The sequence below is a fragment of the Hordeum vulgare genome, chromosome 4H, assembly GCF_904849725.1.
Source record: "Hordeum vulgare subsp. vulgare chromosome 4H, MorexV3_pseudomolecules_assembly, whole genome shotgun sequence".
Lineage (NCBI taxonomy): Eukaryota > Viridiplantae > Streptophyta > Magnoliopsida > Poales > Poaceae > Hordeum > Hordeum vulgare.
In genome coordinates, this window is record NC_058521.1 from 248178285 (window position 1) to 248199212 (window position 20928).

General features: G+C 46.5%; 1 protein-coding gene across 4 annotated transcripts in view; it reads left to right on the plus strand.

Moving 5' to 3' along the window:
• LOC123448466 (aminopeptidase P1) overlaps positions 1 to 20678 on the plus strand; it is a 42744-nt gene extending 22066 nt beyond the window's left edge. Inside the window, exons 10-18 of one of the 4 annotated variants that reach the window (XM_045125368.1) lie at positions 4386 to 4520; positions 4606 to 4686; positions 5246 to 5300; positions 8477 to 8551; positions 18976 to 19080; positions 19176 to 19247; positions 19369 to 19493; positions 19615 to 19650; positions 20230 to 20678. In XM_045125368.1, coding sequence (XP_044981303.1) covers positions 4386 to 4520; positions 4606 to 4686; positions 5246 to 5300; positions 8477 to 8551; positions 18976 to 19080; positions 19176 to 19247; positions 19369 to 19493; positions 19615 to 19650; positions 20230 to 20397 — 852 coding nt within the window. In that variant the 3' untranslated portion in view covers positions 20398 to 20678. The remainder of the gene's footprint in view (positions 1 to 4385; positions 4521 to 4605; positions 4687 to 5245; positions 5301 to 8476; positions 8552 to 18975; positions 19081 to 19175; positions 19248 to 19368; positions 19494 to 19614; positions 19651 to 20229) is intronic. The other 3 variants (XM_045125370.1, XM_045125369.1, XM_045125371.1) reach the window with 3 other exon arrangements.
• The last annotated feature ends 250 nt before the right edge of the window (positions 20679 to 20928 follow it).

The window sequence follows — 20928 nt, forward strand, 5'->3', positions numbered from 1 at the left end:
CAGATGCTCAGCGAGCACGACGAGATGGCCCAGGCGGCCTTTGCTCACTTCGACGGGCGGCCGACCGCGCCCACACGCTGGACTTCGAGCACCTCATCCAGCCAGCTGACCTGACGGCCCTAGAGGTGCCGTTCAGTCCTGAGGAGATTTGGGAGGCTGTGCGGCGCATGCCGGCGCACAAGGTACCAGGGCCGGACGGCTTCACCGCGGAGTTCCTGCGCGCGTGCTGGAGCACCATTAAGCAGGACGTGCTTGAGGTCTTTGAGCAGCTCTATGCGCTGTGGGGGCATGGATTCCACAAGCTCAACCAAGCACTGCTCACCTTGCTGCCAAAGCGCGCCGATGCTCACAGGCTTGGCGACTACCGGCCGATCTGCCTGATACATATTGTGGCTAAGCTCTTCGCTAAGGTCCTCTCCTTGCGCTTGGCTCCGATGCTCGACGGCCTAGTGAGCCGCTATCAGAATGCTTTCATCGCCGGACGTACCCTCCACGACAACTTCATCCTAGTCCGGCAATGCCTCAAGATCCTGCACCAACTGGGCGCGCCGAGGATCATGCTCAACCTCGACCTCGCCCGGGCCTTCGACTCCATATCATGGCCCTTCCTCTTCGAGGCCTTGCGCCAATATGGCTTAGGAGCGAGGTTCCGGGAGTGGCTGGCCATCCTCCTCTCCTTGGCCAGCACCCGCGTCTTGCTCAATGGAGTGCCGGGACCCCCGATCTGGCACCGCCGTGGGTTGAGACAGGGTGACTCGACATCCCCGCAACTCTTCGTCCTGGCCGTCGACACGCTCAGCCGCCTCATGCAACGGGCGCTCTAGGCTGGCATTCTCCGGAGCCTCCACCCCCGACGCAACATCCCGGCTATCTCGCTTTACGCCGATGATGTGATGCTGTTCTGCCACGCCTCGACCGACGAGGTCCTCGCTGTGAAGGGCATCTTAGGGGTCTTTGGCTCCGCCTCCGGCCTGCACGTGAACTACGGCAAGAGCTCTGCCACAGCACTTCATGGAGATGAGTCGACCGCCGAATCGCTAGCGATTCTTGGCTGCCAGACGGCGGCTCTGCCCATCACGTATCTGGGTATCCTCCTCTCCACGCGCCGCCCCTCCGCGGCTCAGATGCAACCTCTAGTTGACAAGGTGGCCGGCCGCCTACCATCGTGGAAGGCATGGCTCATGAACAAGGCTGGGCGGCTGGCGCTCGTCAAGTCTGTGCTTAGTGCCATCCCCATTCACCAAATGCTCGCCCTAGCACCTCCGAAGAAAACCCTGAAGCAGCTCGAGAAGATTCATCGTGGGTTCCTCTGGGCCGGACGCGAGGCTGCTCACGGTGGGCACTGCCACGTGAATTGGCGTCGGGTATGCCGACCGCTTGAGTACGGCGGCCTGGGTGTCCGCGACCTAGAGCGCACGGGGCTTGCCCTTAGGCTCCGATGGCTATGGCTCTCGCGGACGGACACTAGCCGCGCATGGCATGGCCTGGACCTGCAGTTCACCCCCGAGGAGCACGGCCTCTTCTATGCCTCCACCACCATGCAGATTGGAGACGGATCAACAACACTTTTCTGGGAGGACCGATGGCTCCTCGGCCTCTCCATCCGCGAGCACGCGCTCTCGCTGTACTTGTGCATCCCCAAACATCGTAGAAAGTCCCAGACGGTGGCGGAGGGCATTGCCGGCAATGCTTGGGCGAGGGATATTCACGGCACACTTGGCCTTCAGGAGATTGGGCAGTATCTCCAGATTTGGCTGCTGGTGTCCCGCATCACCCTCTCCTCAGAGCCGGACATGCTTTCCTGGAAGTGGACAGCCAGCGGCAGCTACTCAGCCAGGTCCTGCTATCTAGCCACCTTCCACGGATCTATCACTTGCCGGTCCTGGAAGTTGATCTGGAAGGGTTGGGCCCCTTCGAAGGTCAAGTTCTTCCACTGGCTCGCTAATCAGGACTGCTGCTGGACTGCTGAGCGCCTTGCTCGCCATGGCCTAATGCATCTGAAAGTGCGTTATATCGACTAGAGGTGGGGTGAATAGGAGATTTTTAGGATTTCATCACTGAGGAAATTCCTTTTAAGTAAATTCCTCACTGATGACTAACTTACAGCGGAAACAGTAAATGATCAGAAGTGCAAAGTTTCACAACAGCAGTTTTTCAGAGTGAAGAATGTGAAAACAGATTGCACAGTGAGCAGGCACGCAGAATACAGATGAGGAATAACTAACGTGAAGAATTTGGGGCTGAGGAAATTCAGAGAAAGTCTTCAACAAATTCTTCAAACAGTCGCAGTGAAAGTCATCAACACATAATACAAGGGAAGTAAGGAGTTGAGGAATTAGAACCCGTTGCTCAGTGAAGACAGTCGTTGATGACCCAGTTCCAACTGCTGTGACAGACGTACATCTGGTTTGGAGCGGCTTGGTATTGAAACCAAAGGACACCCAGTCCCGGGACACACAGTCCTTACCGTATTCTCCTTGAGCTAAGGACACACAGTCCTCGCCCAACACTCGTGGTAAGTCTTCAGGGCAGACTTCCAAACCCTCACAAACTTGGTCACCCGGCGATCCACAATTGATTGCTGGAAAGCTCTAGACCATGATGCCTAACCGTCTGGAGGATGCACAATCCTCAAAGGTAAAAAGGCTTCAGTCCCACACAGGAACAACTTCTTCAGTGATGCTCAATCATTAGGTTTGGTTTGTGGTTTCGGTGTATGGTGTATTTCCTCACTGATGAATTACTCTCGAAGGCTCTGAGGAATTGGGTTGCTCTTATGACAAGTGTCAGTTTCTAACGGAGCAGCCAACCAGCTAATGGTTGTGGGGGGTGGCTATTTATAGCCTGGGAGCATCCCGACATGATTTGACACTAATGCCCTTAAATGATATGACCGTTGGAGTGGATAAGACCAATGACTTGGCGTGGCTATCGAAACGGTCGGAACCCTCAACTGTGAGAGTCCTCATGTCACTCGTATTCCTCACTTGAGGCTTTTGGTAGGATTAGGCTTGGGTTGGGCATCATGAGGAAATTCATTCCATAGTGTAACTTTGACCCCCTTTAACAGTACGGTGTTCCTATTACTCGAATGCGAAGAAAGTAAAAACAGAAAGTGTAAATCTTCATGCTTCAATTCTTCAGAGTGATTTTCTTCAGGAACCACCGGACTTCTCAATATCAGTATCTTCATGAGGAATATCAATTTCATCGCAGATTCCTCGCGATTCATTTCTTCAGCTTCAGACCAATTTCTTCAACTGAAGACATATATTTTTAGGGGTCGATATTCTTCAAATATCTCAAACTCCTCAATGACTTATAGATCCTGTGTACACTCACAAACACATTAGATACTTAACCTATAAGTCTTCAAACCACCAAAATCACTAAGGGGCACTAGATGCACTTACAGCATCACCCTCGGTGCCTCCTTTGCGACCAAGAACCGGAGACGATACAACACCTGCTGCTCTCTTGCCCATTCGTGAAGCAGACTTGGCACGGGATTATGTCCTGGCTGCGACTCCCGGCACCGGTGCCTGACCAGGACGCCACGCTTTAGGACTGGTGGCTGCGCGCTCGCGATGCCACGCCACCCCCGCTCCGCAAAGCGCTGGCCTCGATTGCGCTCCTCGTGCCTTGGATGATCTGGAAGCATAGGAACGCGTGTGTTTTTGACTATGTAACCCTATCGCTAGTTGAGCTCGCCGATGCAATCAAGGATGAGTCCAGGAGTTGGGCCAAGGCAGGGGCCAAAGGGCTTAGGGTCACCCTGCCACCCTCCTGGGACGTGCATTGATCCGTTTGTAACACCGTTGTACTAGCCTCTTAGGGGGTTGTCCCTCCCTCTTTTCAATACAATGAAACACAAAGTCTTCTGCGTTTTCTCGAAAAACTAACAATTTCCATCCCCGCAATATTGGGAAATATATCAGCGCAGTTCGTAAAGATCTTTCTTCCCCTCCATCCAAAAATTGGGATCTCAGACCACGACCCGATGTATCGTACCGGGGCCATCGACCCGAAAACCTTTGGATCACGACCACATCCCCAATTAGTTTCCCGAAGAAGTATACCCCTTGTCGATCGCCGGTTCCGATGGGGTGTCTACCCGCTACCCTCGACCTCGTTCCTCGACCCGGGCGACTCAGATTCCCTGCAACTATGTGTCAGGGTAACATCAGTACTAATGTGTAGTGTTGTGGTGATTCTTGAAATATGTGTATTTTTTGGAACATTTTTTCTTGAAATACGTATTTTTCTAGAACATTTTTTTAGCATGTTTTATATGAATTTATATTTAATACCCATTCCTTGTGGGCATTTTGCATTCAATCTCTTGATACATATCAGCTTTGACAAGTCATTATATGTTGCCGCAGCATTTTAAAGGTTTGAGTTTTCCTACGATATCATCTGTGGGGCCAAATGCAGCAATAATTCACTATTCACCTGATGCAAATACATGTGCGGAACTTGATGCTGATAAAATATATCTCTGTGACTCTGGGGCACAGGTTGAGTACATATCTGTCTTGAACTGAGATTTTCTGTTTGTGGATTCCATAGAATCTAATGAATTTAGTGATGGTATACTTGCAGTACCTGGATGGCACTACAGACATTACAAGAACTGTACATTTTGGTAAACCCTCAGAGCATCAGAAGTCATGCTACACAGCTGTAAGTTCTATTTTTGATTAATCAATTGTTCTTAAGATATATAATTTATTATGAGATATGGAGTCAGCTTGTATATATTTTGGAATATTATTTCTTCAAGCATTGCATCAATCACAGTGTTTTCATATGTTCTCACCTTATGAACTCTCCACTTATGGAGTTAAAGAATTCCTTGAGCTTACAACTTAACCTTGTCACTCAATCAGTAGTTTGATCAATGATTGTCACGCAAGATTCATACACCTCACCTGTTAGCTCTGCTACTGTTACTATCAGTGCTCTGAATGCTTGTCCCATTATTCTGCTGTTAGAACACTCATGTTCGTATTTCAACTAAAGGCAGTTTGATATTTGTAGTAGGCATGCTGTTTTATTTACCTTATTGTTAAGTAAAATAATTCTGATCTTAAATACTTGACTTATGTTTCATCCATTGCCAATACCTAAGTATACACTGTGATAACTTACATCTAGTATAATTTCCTCATTAATTTTGTTTTTGGACTACTTATGTTTGATCTCATGCTGATACCAAAGTGGTGTTGAATACCGAAAATAGGTCTTGAAAGGCCATATTGCCCTAGATGCTGCTGTGTTTCCTAATGGGACCACAGGTGAGTCGTTTTTTAAATGTTCTTGTGACATGAACTCTTGTGCCTTCTCAAGAAATATATGCATTTGCACAGTACTGTGTAGGCAAAGCTTCTGTAGAGAAAATTATCAAAATATTGCAAAAGTTTGACATGTGATCGGCCATGCTTTTACCATTTTTGAGCATGCCGTGAACTTCACAAATATTGCTTTGGTTGATTGCCTCCAGTTGAATTCATTCCCCTCTCAAATATGTTGTTTTTTGGTTATACTTCGATTGGATTAACCTTGTGAGGCATGCGTCATGTGTGGCAACAAATATTTCCGTCAACTGTAAGGCCAGGTCTGAAGTAGGAGTAGGTCATATTTGGAAGACACTATCTAAAGTCCAAACAAAGCCTTGCTATTTGCATAGCATAGTTGTTAGAATGAAAGAATTGGGAACATGATGAAATATGTTCCGCAACTCCTGTCGGCTAGTCCGGTCCAAGGGCTGCGGAGCAGGAGGTGTAGGTGTAGTTGTCAATTACGCAGAAGCGCACAAAAGTACAGAAAGTAAATATTGACCGAGGAAATATGGAAAGAGCTCTTTACTAGTGATTCTCATCAACTGCACGTACTATGGATGCTCTCCTCTTGGCTAATAGACCAACTGGGTCAAGGGTGGATAACCAGCAAAAGGAAGGAAAATCCATGGACTGACCCCATTGTCTCCACCCCGTAGTTCCTACGAGATCACCCCAAGGATGCCTTCGGTGTCCAGGGGTCACGGACCGACCATAGACCCTGTTCAATAAGTGGAACACATTAGCTGTCCGCTCTCCGGTTGGGCAGTAAGGGTCGGAGAAGGGCAATCACTCGTTCTTAAAACCAGCATTCTTAAGTTTAGGTGGAGGAACTTGGTCCTTCAGGAGGTGGTGGGGGTGTCCTACCCATGGCGGGCCCTCCACCAGTCCCAAGTTTCTCATAACCAATGTATACCCCGGACTTATGGGGCGGGCCCATTGCTGATCAATGGGGTGGTGGTATTGCTACATATATCTAGCAATCGTACCTACAAAGGTGGAAAATATTCGGTGCCGACCCGTTGTGCAGGCTGGACAAGAGAGTGGATGTTGTAGGCCGACTGTATAAAGTTGATGAGATTGGCCTATAGTTGGTAAATTACAACCTCGAGAGAGTGGTTGGGCAATGTTTTAGTTCTCTTATAATCAATGTCTCGCTAGTCCATCGTGTGTATGGACATGCGGTACTAAGTGCTTGACTTTGGTTCCATTGCCATGCAATAATCATCAAACGCCTTTGAATTAAATTCTTCGGCGTCGTCCATTCATGTCTATGATTTGAGAGATCAATTTGTCATACCCGTGCATAGAGGTATACTGGGCTCAATGGACATGGGCCGTTGGCTAACTTGCACTAGGCTTGTGGTTCGGTTTGGTGACTACAAGAGCGATGCAGTATCTGGAAGGAGAGGCATCGAACAGAACAGAGCCTTGGCCATCTTCCTCCTCGAGCTACCTCCTCCCCCTCGTGCCAGAAGAGTGTCTCCTCTCTCTCTCTAATTCTCCTGCTACTCTACCTTGATCTGTGCTCTTCCCATCCTTGATTCTCTTCTCTGGATTGTATCCCTTTGTGAACCTTGGTTTTGTGAATATATTCATACACCGGGAATACTTGTATCCATTGCGGTTGTCTGGTATCGATCTGTTACCTCCTAATCTAGGGTCGTGACAATTGGTATTCAGAGCCCTTCGATCCACCCGCCGATTTCTCCCCAAATCCCAGAAATTTTTCACCAAATTTTGTTTCCCTTTTTCTTGCTCACCATCTGTTCGACAAAATGTCAATACACCCGGAGGCAACCAGCAGCTATGTTTTGCATGTCATCATCACCAACTTGATCTATAAGGTAACAAAGGAGGTACTAGGTCAGCTCTTTGATGCCTATGGTGTGCATCATATGTGTGTCTCGCAGAAATCCACGCATATGGAGGTGTTTGTGGAGTTCCAATCATGGCCGGAGGCGAGCAAAGCTAAGGGTGCACTATGATGGGTGCTGCCTTCTGGATATCCAGTACACCCTACCGTCCATTAGCATCATCACGCTGCCCAACTCGAAATCGATCGCCATTGATTTTGATTGTGAGGAGATGACACCACCTGCCTTGATACAGGCTGCAGCGCAAGGAGCATCATCACCCACGCAAAGCTCCAATGCGGAAGTGCAGCCGTCTATGTTCACGAAGGAAGCAAATCCGAGTGCATCCTCAGCGGTGGTTCTGCTTGATGGGGAGTTGGGAGTATCAGATGACAAGGTACCCATCAATGTTGGAGGTTTGTCTCTTTTCATGGAGCCTGATGTGTATGTTGTTGAGGTGGAGAAAAAGCCTCGCAAGGACGTGGTGCGGGACAGGACAATGAGATTTCTGGTCATGTACTCACTCGGTTGGCGGTTGTCACTGGCCCTTCAAATGCCTTGCCGAACCCACCGATGCAATTGTTTGCCATTTTTGAGCTTGACAACCCGACGCTTCCCAAGTGCATGACAGAGTGCTTCGATGACAAAATCAACAGAGTGCTTTGAGTTTGATGATGCCGATGATCTTACTGCATATGCGTTGTTTAAGTGCTGCAGCGTGATGATGTCGAGGGGACACCCTGACCACCTCCTTCTCAGATTCACATTATAGTCGGTGTGTTGGCTATAGAGCTACCATGGGGCTGTAATGGTATTAGTCTTGGTCAGAGATGGAGTGGTTCTTGCTACACCACTGTTTTCAGCATGAACTTTATGCTTGGGTTCCAATTTGCTGAGCATGGTGCGAGTTCAACCTTGCCATGGTACATCGGAGATGTTATTTGTATGCAAGTTACTGAAGCATTGCAGATGTACCAGGAGCTCATTTGGGATCCGGGTGGATGTTTCAAGCTATTGTTGAGGAACGCTTGTTGTCAGACTTCTGGATTGAGCAACACAGTTCTATGCCGATGGGGAGGTCCAGAGCATTGTTACCAGCAGCATAAACATCATAGTTGTTTCTTCACTATTCTCGCAAGGTTTAATACATGTTAAGCAGGGTTGGTGGTTTCGTACTAGTGCATTTTTAGTTGGGCCAAAGCTAAATTCTGCATTGTGAACACTAGAGCTAATATTTGGACGAGGATGGGAGTGCTTACTCCTGCTCTGTTTTCTCAGCTTATGGCCATTCTCTTGCAAGCCAGCAGGTTAGGCCATCATTTGAATCCTGGAGGTTCAAGTTACACATGGCAGGTACTAAGCTGCAAACATTTTGTCGAAAACATCAAGGTTTATTTCATGAACCTGTTGCTTATGATTTGGGAGGATGACAAGTTCAGAGTTCTTCCAACTGAACTTTATATACCATGGGACCTTGAAATTATAAATATCCTTCTTATGCATGCACTTGCAATGCCTCATGTTGGTAACCTGCCAAGTTTGACAGAGGGTGTAACTGCTGCTAATGCAATGGAACAAACATTTAATATGAGCAAGTGCAAAATACTATATTCATTGCTCCATTTGACAACTCACCAGGAAATATGGCAGCAATAATTTTGCCCTTCATTTTAGCTCCAGAAAATATGAGAATCAGCAGGATTTGCACTTGGAAAATCTAGCTTCCTGCAGTAATGGGAAAATCAGCAAGACTACTCTTCTGTTTCAATTCCTTTTGGATCCTTATTTAGTGATGTTCCAAAGCCGGTGGCTTACTGAATGGGTGAGTTTGCGGCAGCATCTTTGTTGCATTATCAGTTGCAACTCCAGCGAAAACTTGCTTGTCTTTCCCCACAAAGACATGAGGTACAAGAAGTATTCCATGGACAACTTGTATTGGCACAGTTACAGATCTCAAGTAGGTACACTCTTCTACAAGGCAATTGGACTCATCAATTTTGCATATTGCCCTCATGTGTGCACTATGAGCCTTCAATACAAGCTCTGTGATCATTGTTGTGAGCTATCTTAAGTGTAGGCCATGGGATCCAGGTATTTGGAGGATTATTTTCACAGGAGCACATGTGCTGGGTGCAACCAGCCTTAACACATAATAGGGGCAGTCCTTGTGTTGAGAAGAATTCTGCATAGACATTGGAACTACAGTGCATCGCAACCTAAGTAAGCCATTGCTTGGGGACAAGCAATGTTTTTTGGGGGCGGTAATGTCATACCCGTGCATAGAGTTATACCGGGCTCAGTGGACATGGGTTTAATGTCCTGGCGGCGCTAGGGTTTCAAGGGAGATGAAGGGGTGACGAAACCGTGGGTATTGTTGGAGTCGACTAACAGCAGCATGACTTGATCGCCCACCTGTGAGCGAAGACGGATGGTGGAATGGGCTTCATCGCTAGTAACGACATGTTGGGACAGCGAGCAGCATTCTGCGTCCCGGGCTGCAGCGGCGGGTGGCTCCAACAGTTGCAGGGTATGGAGGGTATCATCCGTAATCACCCACCTCGATCATCATCACCACTCCTGTCCTCTTGCACTGATGCTCTCTGGAGTACTTGTCGCCGCAGCGAAAACAGAGGCTTGGCTCTTTTGAAATCGCGCAAGTGATGCTCACGGCCGAAATCGTCACCGCCTTGGCGGGGAGGGGCTGCTGCGCGTGCTGGCGCTGCAGCGAGCATGGTTGGTGGAGGGCAGCACACTGTTGTTGGTCGATGCCGCGGCACGCGTTGCTTCTCCAACTCCTCTTGTATTCGCGCGAACACGGCGGCTCAGGCGATGCTCGTGGGTGACCGCAATCTGACGCTGAGGCGCAGCTCGTCCTTCAGGCCCAGCAGAAACTGACACAAAAAACTTTGGGCTGAGCGATGCATCCAGGGACAGCAAATGGTACATGGTGGCCTCAAGTTGCTGCCTATACTCTTGAACACTTCCAGGCTGTTTCAATTGGACCAGCCGGTGCATCTGAACTTTGAATTCCTCCAGGCCAAACTCACCCTCGATAACTGCCCGGAATGCGGTCCATGACAACCTAGGGTGTGTCTCGCAATAGGCCTGCTACCACATAGCCGCCAGTCCTGACAACCCAGGGTGTGTCTGGCGATAGGCCTGCAACCACATAGCCTCCAGTCCTTCCATGTATAAGGATGAAGTGGTCACCCAGTTGTGCGGAGGCACCTTGTAGAACTTGAAGTAGGTGCAGCGCTCCAGCCAGATACAGGGTGCATTGCCGTCGAATCGAGGGAAATCGTGCTTGGGCGGCTTGGTGTAGTGCTTGCCGGTGCGGCCCTGCGCCGGTGGCGAGGGTGCCCTGGATGGAAGCAACGGAGGTCCCTGGTTGACAAGTCGCGCGAACGGCAGCTGCACGACGCCTTCCGTGTAGAGCGGCGGTGGCGGCGGTGGTGGGTGGATGACGGTGGGCGGTGGTGTGGAGTGCACGTGAGCGGAGGAACCCATGACCGTCGTTAGGTCTGACTGGGTCGAGGCTCCTACGGTGGCAGCGCCTGCGGTGGTGGCAGCGGTCGGGTCGGCCGTGGGCGCCAATTTTCGTGCCTCATCAACATCGGCCTGCGTCAGGTCAATTTGCTTGGCCAAATTCTGGAGCTCGTGGGAAACTTGCTCGTTGTAGGTGAGCTGAGCCTGGAAACTCTCGTCGGCGGTGGTCTGACTCGCATCCAGTCGCCGGGTGACGGATTCGAGCAGGCTGTGCAGTTTCTCGGTAGTTTCCGTCATGGCATCGAGGAGGTAGCGGGTCTGTGCCGATGGTTTGGCTGTTGGCGCCGTTTTCTCGCTCCGAATCAGATCTAACCCCGTGCAGGATTTCGCGCAATTCGTCGGAGCAAATTGCACTTAACATGGTGGATGTTACAGATCGATGAAGAGCTTGTGAGATCTGGTGGCAGCGGTGTGGTGGGAAAAAATGGCTTTGATTACCAACTCTAATGTCCCGGCGGCGCTAGGGTTTCAAGGGAGAGGAAGGGGATGAGGATCAGAGAAGAGAGTAGGTGAGACAAGAGAAAAGGGAGAGGGGATTGATCTCGGTTTCATTTCTCATGCCCTCATCGGGACTTACAGTTCCCTTAAGTAGTTCGGCTCGCATGCCCACACACACTCTCTCTCTCTCTCACACACACACACACGCTTACATGGGCCTTGGCCCAACACCCGAGTCGTTGCACGTCAGTGCACTCGCTGTACGCTTCAGGTTCAGTTAACTGTCGAACCTGAACCGGAAGGCGTTACAATGGGCCGTGGGCTAACTTGCACTAGGCTTGTGGTTCGGTTTGGTGACTACAAGAGCGATGCAGTATCCGGAAGGAGAGGCATCGAACAAAATAGAGGAGGCCTTCCTCCTCCTCCAGCTACCTTCTTCCCCTCATGCCAGACAAGCGTCTCTCTCTGATTCTCCTGCTACTCTACCTTGAGCTGTGCTCTTCCCATCCTTGATTCTCTTCTCTGGATTGTATCCCTTTGTGAACCTTGGTTTGGTGAATATATTAATACAACGGGAGCACTTGTATCCATTGATTTTTGTTGTTTGGTATCGATTTGTTACCTCCTCATCCAGGGTCGTGACACAATTATGCAAAGGTATGGTTTCACGTTGTCAATAGGTTTAGAGGAAGGATCAATAAGCACCATGAATAACAGAGAAGGCCATGAGAGGGGCCGCATTCGACCGTGTATGTCCCCTTGGGTTCGTTCTTTTTTAGGGGGTGGTGTAATGACTAACTTCCCCGTAGCGCATGTGGAGCACCTGAAATCATCAGGATTCAGGAAGTATTTTACGTTAACATTATGACCATTCGGTTTGCTAATTATGTTTACCATTATCCTAAGACCGGGGTGGCCTAACTTATCATTGCAGAGGCAAAAAAGTTTAGAGCTTATAAAAACAGTCTCAAGGGACACATGCGGTGCTACAATTTTAGTGTACTTTAGCCCTTGTCAAATAAAAGAAGCCTTTCGATAACATGTTCACCATTTTCATCATGCTTGGTGATGAGTAAACACTCGCTATTGTCATTAGGATCTCAACATGGAAACCTTTGTGCGGATGTTTTTATTAAAACGTAAAAGAGTATGACACTCCGGGTGCAACAATGCATCATTAATGATCAAAGTTGTTCCCATAGTAAGTAAAAGTAGTGGCTCGTCTGGAGCCAACTATATTCGAACCGCGAGGAAGGGAAGCGGATTATTAGCTCCAGGCGGCGTGCACCCCTATTATCTGAACGACATTAATGCACTTTAAGAAGGTAGTGGTATTTGAGTTAGTAAATGATTTTTGCTTAGATATAGTAATATAATATACAGGAGAACCCATACTTTCTACTGGTTGTATCAGATTCTTCCAGGAAGGGGGAACTGTAGAATCGTCTTCAACCTTTATATTCCTATATAACTCCATTCTTGAAGTTCAAGAATGGTTCCACAATGGAAGATGGTGCCGAGGAAATGATTGTCTAGTGTAGAGAGTACACGGTGCCAGGTAGTGTTATCCTCCTAGAATTCTATTTCCCGCGGGGGGCGATGCCGTGGATTTGGCTTGGGAATCTGGAGGATTAGGAGGGCCAGAACGTGAGAGGAAGGGGAGGAACAATATGCTGATTTCTTTGACTGAAGGAGATGGATGATGCACAGTAGAATGGGCAGGTGGTCATAATGAAGGAGCGAAGGAGAGAGGTTATTAGTTAGAGCAGAAAGTAAATGAAGCAACATGATGCTAGCAACTGGCATCATCGGGAGACACGTGTACAAGCATACACAACAATGGGAAGAATATAATACGTATGCATATACCAAATGTGAACAGCTACCAGGGGTGGGATTTGACCGGGGAGCGTTCGCAGGTTCTCATTCACAATTAGCGAGGAAGGAGCTACAGTAATAATAAATGCACACATCTTCAAACATAACACACTATCATAATTATAAAGGAGAAAATAGATGAAAGTAACATCGTTCAATCGCCAAAGGTAATGAATAAGGTTTAGTTCACATAGAGCTTACAAACCAGCCAAAATGATTGTATCAATTTAGCCAATTGAACCATATAAACATATAAACAAACGGGAAATCAGGCGGAGTAAACAAGGAAGCCAATTACTCCAGCCTAGATGGCAAGCTGGCTAAGAATCTCCGCATAGGTGAACTTTTGCTAGGGTAGCATCAACATCGTGTTAGTGTGTAGGGTTGAACACCAATGGCTCTGCCATGGGCACCTTTAAGGCGCCACCATAGGAATAGATTGTGCTCCTCCAGACAGTGGTTGCGCAGCTAGGTTCTACTCCATCATCTCATGGAGGCAAACTATCTGCTCCAGCCTCTTGAATTGCTTTTCGAGAGTGATCCAAGCACTATGTTCTGCGATGTACTCATTTTCCAGGGTACTGTGGAGGTGGGAGTTCAAGAAAAAGCATTGCCTAGGCATTCCCCTATGAGTGGTGGGGACCATCTGGGTCCCCAAGCTTATCGTCCTCTAAATTCACTTGGACTCGAGGATGAGTTTGAATGCTTGTTGGGTATAATCTAGCCCATTATGGCCAAGCCCCTGGACTCTTGGTTTATTGATTTTCTTTTAAGGAACAACCTTGTATTCCATTACAAAGTTAGACTGACTAAATCGCCAGCTACAGAGTTTACAATACACTCAGGGAAATAGCCTAGCCAAGTTTCATATTGGCCATCTCCTAGCCTTACACCATGTGCTGCTAGGCTATGAGCTGCTACATTACAGGATCTTGGACAAACACTAATATTTACATCATCAAAAGCCACATTCAAATGAAATTTTATTTCCTGAAACACGGCACCTAAAGTCAACGAGTCATACTCCTCGGTTGAGATCGCCTGCTTCAATACCACCTGAGTCTGTTTCAAATATCACATGATTACACCCCATTTGCGTAATTGTGCTAATTGCATATAACATGGCCAGGGCTTCGGCATGGAGTGCATTGGATACATGTTCCAGATTTCCTGCTCTTCCAGCCATAATCACACCACTATCATTTGTGACAGTAAAACCCCATCCACCAGACGAAGTCGATTCATAAAAAGCACCATCTATTTTTATTTTAAGAATCCCACTCAGGGAAGGAGATCAACATATGGTTGAAGCTTGTTTCTGGGTGCTCCTCTGCTTCTTAAGGTTCCTGCATTCAAAGACATGATAATAGTTAATAGAAGCAATCATATCTTCCTGCATTCAAAGACATGATAATAGTTAATAGAAGCAATCTTATCTTCTGGAGATTTCATCTGGTTTCTGGCATTGGCCTTGTTTCTCTCATGCCACCACACCCAGAACAGAATACACACCTTCATACGATCTTCCTCGGTCAGGTGAAATATCTCATCAAACATACTTAGTGGGTCACTGCACTTCAAAAGTTTCTCTCTAACTTCTTCCATTTGGGCTAGCAACCAAAGCCTCCTCACCTTCTTGCATTTCAGAAAGCAGTGGCCCCCATCCTCATCGTATCTGTTACAAACTGGACATCTAGTATCCACCATCATACGTCTGTTCTTCAGTTTCATTCTTAAAGGCAAGCTGTATGTTGCCATACGCCATAGGAAGTGTAGAATTTTATTCGGGAGAGGTAAAGCCCATATTTTCTTCCAATCGAAATCGGTTATTTCTCCACTGCTTGCAGAGCTTGCAGAGCTAGATGGCTAGCCATATCTTGATTCCCTTTCTGCACGGTCTACTGCTACCTTGTATGCCGACTTCATGGAAAAAATCCCTTAATGTCAAAGTGCCATGCCACACAGTCCTTCATATTCTCATAAATGGGGATTTGTAGGATTATCTTAGCATCTTCTACATTGAATGTTTGGCACACTAGGTCATTATCCCAACCATTAGTTACTGGATCAATAAGTTCTGCCACCCTTGAGACTAGATTTCGTCCTTTTAGTGTGGTAACTCTTCTGGTGATGCCACTTGGAAGCCAGGGGTCTTTCCAAATATTAATATTTCTTCCATCTCCGACTCGCCAAATTATGCCTTTCTTCAGGAGTTGTACACCTTTCAAAATACTTTGCCATGCATAAGACATCCCCTTCTTTGGCGTGGTTTCAATGATGTTGTGGCCTGGATGACATTTCGCTTCAAGTGCTCGTGCACAAAGAGAAGGGTTTTGGAGTAGCCGCCATCCTTGTCTTGCTAGCATGGCCATATTAAAAGAGTGCAGGTCTCTGAATCCCAAACCTCCCACTCTCTTCGGTTTAGACAGCGATAATAACTTCTCTTTACAACCTTGGATTCTCTTCCACACCCTTTCCTTTATATACTGGAAGGCCCTTGATTTTGATTTTCCAATGTAAGGTGGTAGTCCGAGGTATCTCCCTTTTATCTCTTCTGTTGGTATTTTCATGATTTCCATTATTTTCCTTTTCTCCTCTCTACTTGTATTCTTACTAAATTGGATGGCTGATTTGTCTTTGTTTACCACCTGTCCTGAGAAAACTTCATATTTGTGCAATATGTCGTTGACAACCATAGCATTCTCTGCATTTGCTTCAATGAGCAGCAACGAATCATCTGCAAAGAGTAAATGACTAACAGTTGGTGCCTCCCTACATAATTTAATCTCTGTCAGACTCCCATTTCTTTCAGCTTCCTTTAGCATTGCTGCACACAACAAAAATAAGTAAGGTGATAAGGGGTCTCCCTGGCGTAGTCCTCTCTGGGAAATAATAACCTCTGTTGTATCTCTATTGACCTTGACCTGGTACCTCACAGTTGCAACACACCAGATTTACCCATTCACTATCAAACCCCAATTTCAACATCATTTCTTTCAAGAATGTCCATTCTACTCGGTCGTAAGCCTTACTCATGTCGAGCTTAGTTTGCCCCTTCTCCTTCTCTGCAGAAAATGGGTAAGTTCGCAGGCCAATAAGATATTATCTGAAATTATTCTACCTCGAACAAAAGCACTTTCGTTCGGAGATATAATATACGGTAGAATATTTTTCAATCTATTAGCAATTACTTTAGAGATCACCTTGTATATGACATTGCAGAGGTTAATTGGTCTTAGGTCCTTCAAGTTCTGTGGGTTTGAAATTTTTGGAATTAACACCACTGTGGTATCGTTCCATCCTTTCGGCATTTCTCCACCTCGAAGGAACTTCAGCACTTCCTTTGTTAATTTGTTGCCAACCAATTGCGAGAACCGCTCGTAGAATATTGCAGGCATTCCATCTGGTCCTGGCGCCTTCAGGTCACCAATATTGAACAAAGCTTCTTTCACTTCCTCCTTTGTATATTCAGCACAGACTGATTCATTTGAGTAGACACTTTTGGAGAGACCGCATACAGGGTTTCTTCCCTATTTGGTCCTGTTGTGGAAGAAAACAGATTAAAAAAATAGCTAGCAATTTGTTCTTCACCCTCTACCCATGTGTCGTCCTCTCTCTTTAGTCTTTTGAGATAGTATTCTTCTTTTTCCTTTCTGACGCATAGGCATGAAAAAAACTTGTGTTTTTATCCCCAGCCTGCAACCACTTAACATGAGCTCTCTGTCTCCAGAAAATGTCATGTTGGTGTTCCAGTCTGACCAGCTTTTCCCGCAAGAGATGCTCTCGAGGCACCATGTTCTGGTCAATCGGTGCTCTCCTCACATGTTCCAGCTCAGTTTTTATTCTTTTCTCTAGATCCCCTAACACATTAGTGTCCCAATTTTTTAGATCTACCGCGGTTCCTCTTAATTTCTGAGATAAATCATGTTCGCCTGGAATAGACGCCTCCGACCATGCATTCCTTACTATTTCTTCACATCCCTCCTCCTGCAACCACTTTGCTTTAAATCTGAAGCCATCATTCCCCCTTTGAGGTCTCATTGTTCTATCAGCGCCTTCCATATATATAGCCACAGGTCGTTGGTCTGAGTGTCTAGGATCTCCTGTTATCACTTTGTATGATGGAAATCTTGTGCACCAGCTCTGAGACCCGACAGCTCTCTCAAGTCTTTCCTTGACATATCTGCTCGCCTCATGACTCTGGTTTCTCTAGGTATACTTGTCTCCGAGATACCCTAGATCTCGTAAACCACAATCTGAGAGCGCCATTCTAAAACTCTCCATCTGTCGAGGGGCCCGAGTTGGCCCACCCATCTTTTCATGACTGTACGGGAGCGTGAGTTGTTGATTAAGTATTCTCAAGAGCTTCCATGTTTTTTCCTTTTTATTTGTCGTTGGCTCGCCATATATGTTGTTGGTTTATTGATTTGGCCATCATTAGTGCGATCTTTGGGGAATTACATTGGGTAATCCATAGTGTAAAGAATCGATCGAAGGGGAAGCAGACGCCGTGGCGAAAGCCAGCGGCTCTCCCACCCAAGTGAGAACCCGGCTTCGGACTGCAGTCAACGGCTCGAGCAGGCAACGCAGCGGCTTCCTCATCTATATTATGTGGAATGCCTGGAAGGAGCTCATCTATATTATGTGGAATGCCTGGAAGGAGAGGAACCGGCGCATCTTCGAACGCACAAGATTAATTTATGTAGAGGTGGCTCAACTCACAATCGAGGAAATTAGGCAGCGTGACTTGAGCCCGTTCCATCAAAAAGTATATTTTAAAACACGCTAAAATATGAACTACTTGACGATTAGAAGCAATGAACAATTAATCAATGACAACAAAAGTATATAATAAAATCGTGTACATTAAGATAGCATGTTAAAAGCTTCTAAACCTGAAATTAGCGCAAAAAATCGCACCTTGGAGGCTCTTCAAGTCTAAAAAATATGCATTTTAGAAAAATTATAGTTTTGGGGGCTTATGTGTAAAATAAATAACCAGGAATGTTAATCGCATAACTGCATAGAAACTATAGGGGCTAAAATACAAATATCCGTGTCGAATCGAAAGGCTGTGAGCCAATATGGGCCTCGGCCCAATTAACAACGAAAGGCGAAAGCAACCACTCTTATTAATTATAAACCAAGCTATATGTCGTGCAACCTTTAGAGGCCCAAAACCGTCCAACTCGTTACCGGGGTGCGATGACTGGGTCAGGCACGGTGGGGTGCTTGGGAGCCAGAAGCAGACGACGCGGTGATGCTTGTGGCACGTGAACTGACCCGCAAGGCAGTACGCGACTGGCACTCAACAGCCTGGAGCGGAGCTGGTGTGGCAGGGGTGGAGCCAACCAGCACGCTAGTGACGACTACACATGCCAGGCGTTGTCTGAACATGGCATGGTTGGTTGAGGCGTGCGGCTGCGGCAAGCTGACCGCGGATGACAGATCGGGCACTTTAAGAGCTCGCGATGGTGTGGCTTAGTCTGGAGAGCGAGGTATAGCTCAGCGGTGGTAGGTGGCTCAACGTCCAGCGGGCGGCGGTTGTAAGGATGGGAGGAGAACGGGCTCGGGGGCCTTCAATGGGGCGTGCCGAACTAAAACTGAGTTTTTCAGGGTTATAACGAGGCTTTAAAGGGCTGCCGTGGGATGGTTGAGCCGCTGCCGATTTGCGGCCAAGGTCAGGGAATCGGATGGCCGAAAAAACGGAACGATTGGAGAGCGCGGCTGCACGCCCACTCACGCAGTGTTTCTCTTGGCGAATTGGACAATTGAGACTTACTTGTATTTTCTTAGCGAAGCTAACTATTTATATGTGTACCTATGCATTTGTATTTATATACAAGGAGATGGCATTATCTTTCATTTTTACCTATAATGGAATGTTCCGTGTAACCATTCAGTATTGGTTGTAGGTCATGCTCTTGACATTTTGGCAAGAACCCCATTGTGGAAAAGTGGTCTTGACTATCGGCATGGCACAGGCCATGGAATCGGATCTTATTTGAATGTTCATGAAGGTCAGATGGGTGACTCGTCCTCTTTTTTTTCTCTTAATTCATCTGAATGAATAGCTATCATGGAATGATGTGACTATCTTTTTCTTTACATCCAGGACCTCATCTAATTAGCTTCAGACCTTCTGCTCGAAATGTACCACTGCAAGCATCAATGACTGTAACAGATGGTCAGTGAATATCTGAGCTCACACTGCTGTTAACAGTTCAAAATGGAATTACTTAATACTCCAGTGTCAATCCTGTTGTCTCAAATCCTAGGAATATAAGTTGCATGATATTTTGTCGCAGAGCCTGGTTACTACGAAGATGGAAACTTTGGTATAAGGTTGGAGAATGTCCTTATAGTCAAAGAGGCTGATACAAAATTTAATTTTGGGGAGAAGGGTTATTTGTCATTTGAACATATAACATGGGTAAGTATTGTTTGTTCATTGTCCACCGCAATAGCTGTTATTGTTGTTCGTTGTTTTCACTTTGAAGTAGCAGTAGCTGATGAAGTTATGACATATTCATGGAAAATAGTTGCTTTTCTAGGCTCAGCTCTCTGAGGAGGGTCTTCGATTTCACAATGTATGAGCCTGGAATTCTATTCAATACATTCTGTTAGCTTCTGCTGCTGTTCAATATATTCCTTGTCTTATAAGTTGGTTTTAGGTATCCTGAGTCCATATTACTATACTAGGATCTGATGTATGACGATTGCTGTGCTTAAATAATGTGTATAATTATGCTAAAAAAGAGTAATGTGTATAATCTGTCCTGGCAAGAAATCCCAACCGTGCCTCCAAAATAAGGGAAGCCTACATTATGTATCACTGATTCACATTTAACATAAGAAAACTTTGCAGGCCCACTGGCATTGCATAACCTACTGTTCTACTCCCTCCGTTCCTAAATATAAGTCTTTTTAAATATTTCATTAGGGGACTACATACGGAGCAAAATGAGTGAATATATACACTAAAATATGTATATATACATCCGTATGTACTTCTCCAGTGAAACATCTAAAAAGACTTATATTTAGGAACAGAGGGAGTATTCACCTGTTCGCTTCAGCATGTGTTTCTTGTCATGTACCACTCTTCCCAGTTTCTAAAATAAAAACGCCACTCCTTAGTATGCTGATGAATTTCTTCTGTTGTGCAGGCTCCATACCAGACTAAACTTATAAACACCGCCTTGTTGACCCCTGCGGAGATCGAATGGGTAAACGTGTACCACTCCGACTGCCAGAAAATCTTGGAGTCTTACCTAAATGTTCAGGAGAAGGAATGGCTGAGGAAGGCCACTGAACCTATAACTGCGAGCAGTTAAGCCAGCTACTTCATGGTTACTGCTGTTGTGCGCCAAACATAGATAGATGTCTGCCCGAATATTTAATCAACTGTAATAAGTGTGAATAGCACCAAGCACCCTTATTCTTTATGTATTTCGTGCTGCCTAGCGTGAGGCGGGAAATAAGAATACAGATACTGAACGAATACCGAATTGTTACTTCGCTTGAAGGCAAGTTGACTCTACAGTTCTTGTTAGAAGTGGATGGAAATTAAAATTATTTTTGCAATAGCATTGACTGCAGCCATATTAAACCTGAAGATCACTTCCCTTTGACTGAAAAAAAGACCAGCTCCATTCCTTAATACACTATTTTATGCTTTAGGCTTCGTTCGGTCAAGTCGACGAAACCCGGTCAAACCTTGAGGTTTTGCCCTGATCGGGGTTAAATCCCTGTGAGCCTGTTAAACCTGATAGTTAAACCTAACAGTGGTTAACCCCCGTCGGGATCGAAGCCGAAACTTGGTCAAACCTCGGGGTTTTGCCTTGATCGGGGTTAAAATCCTTGTG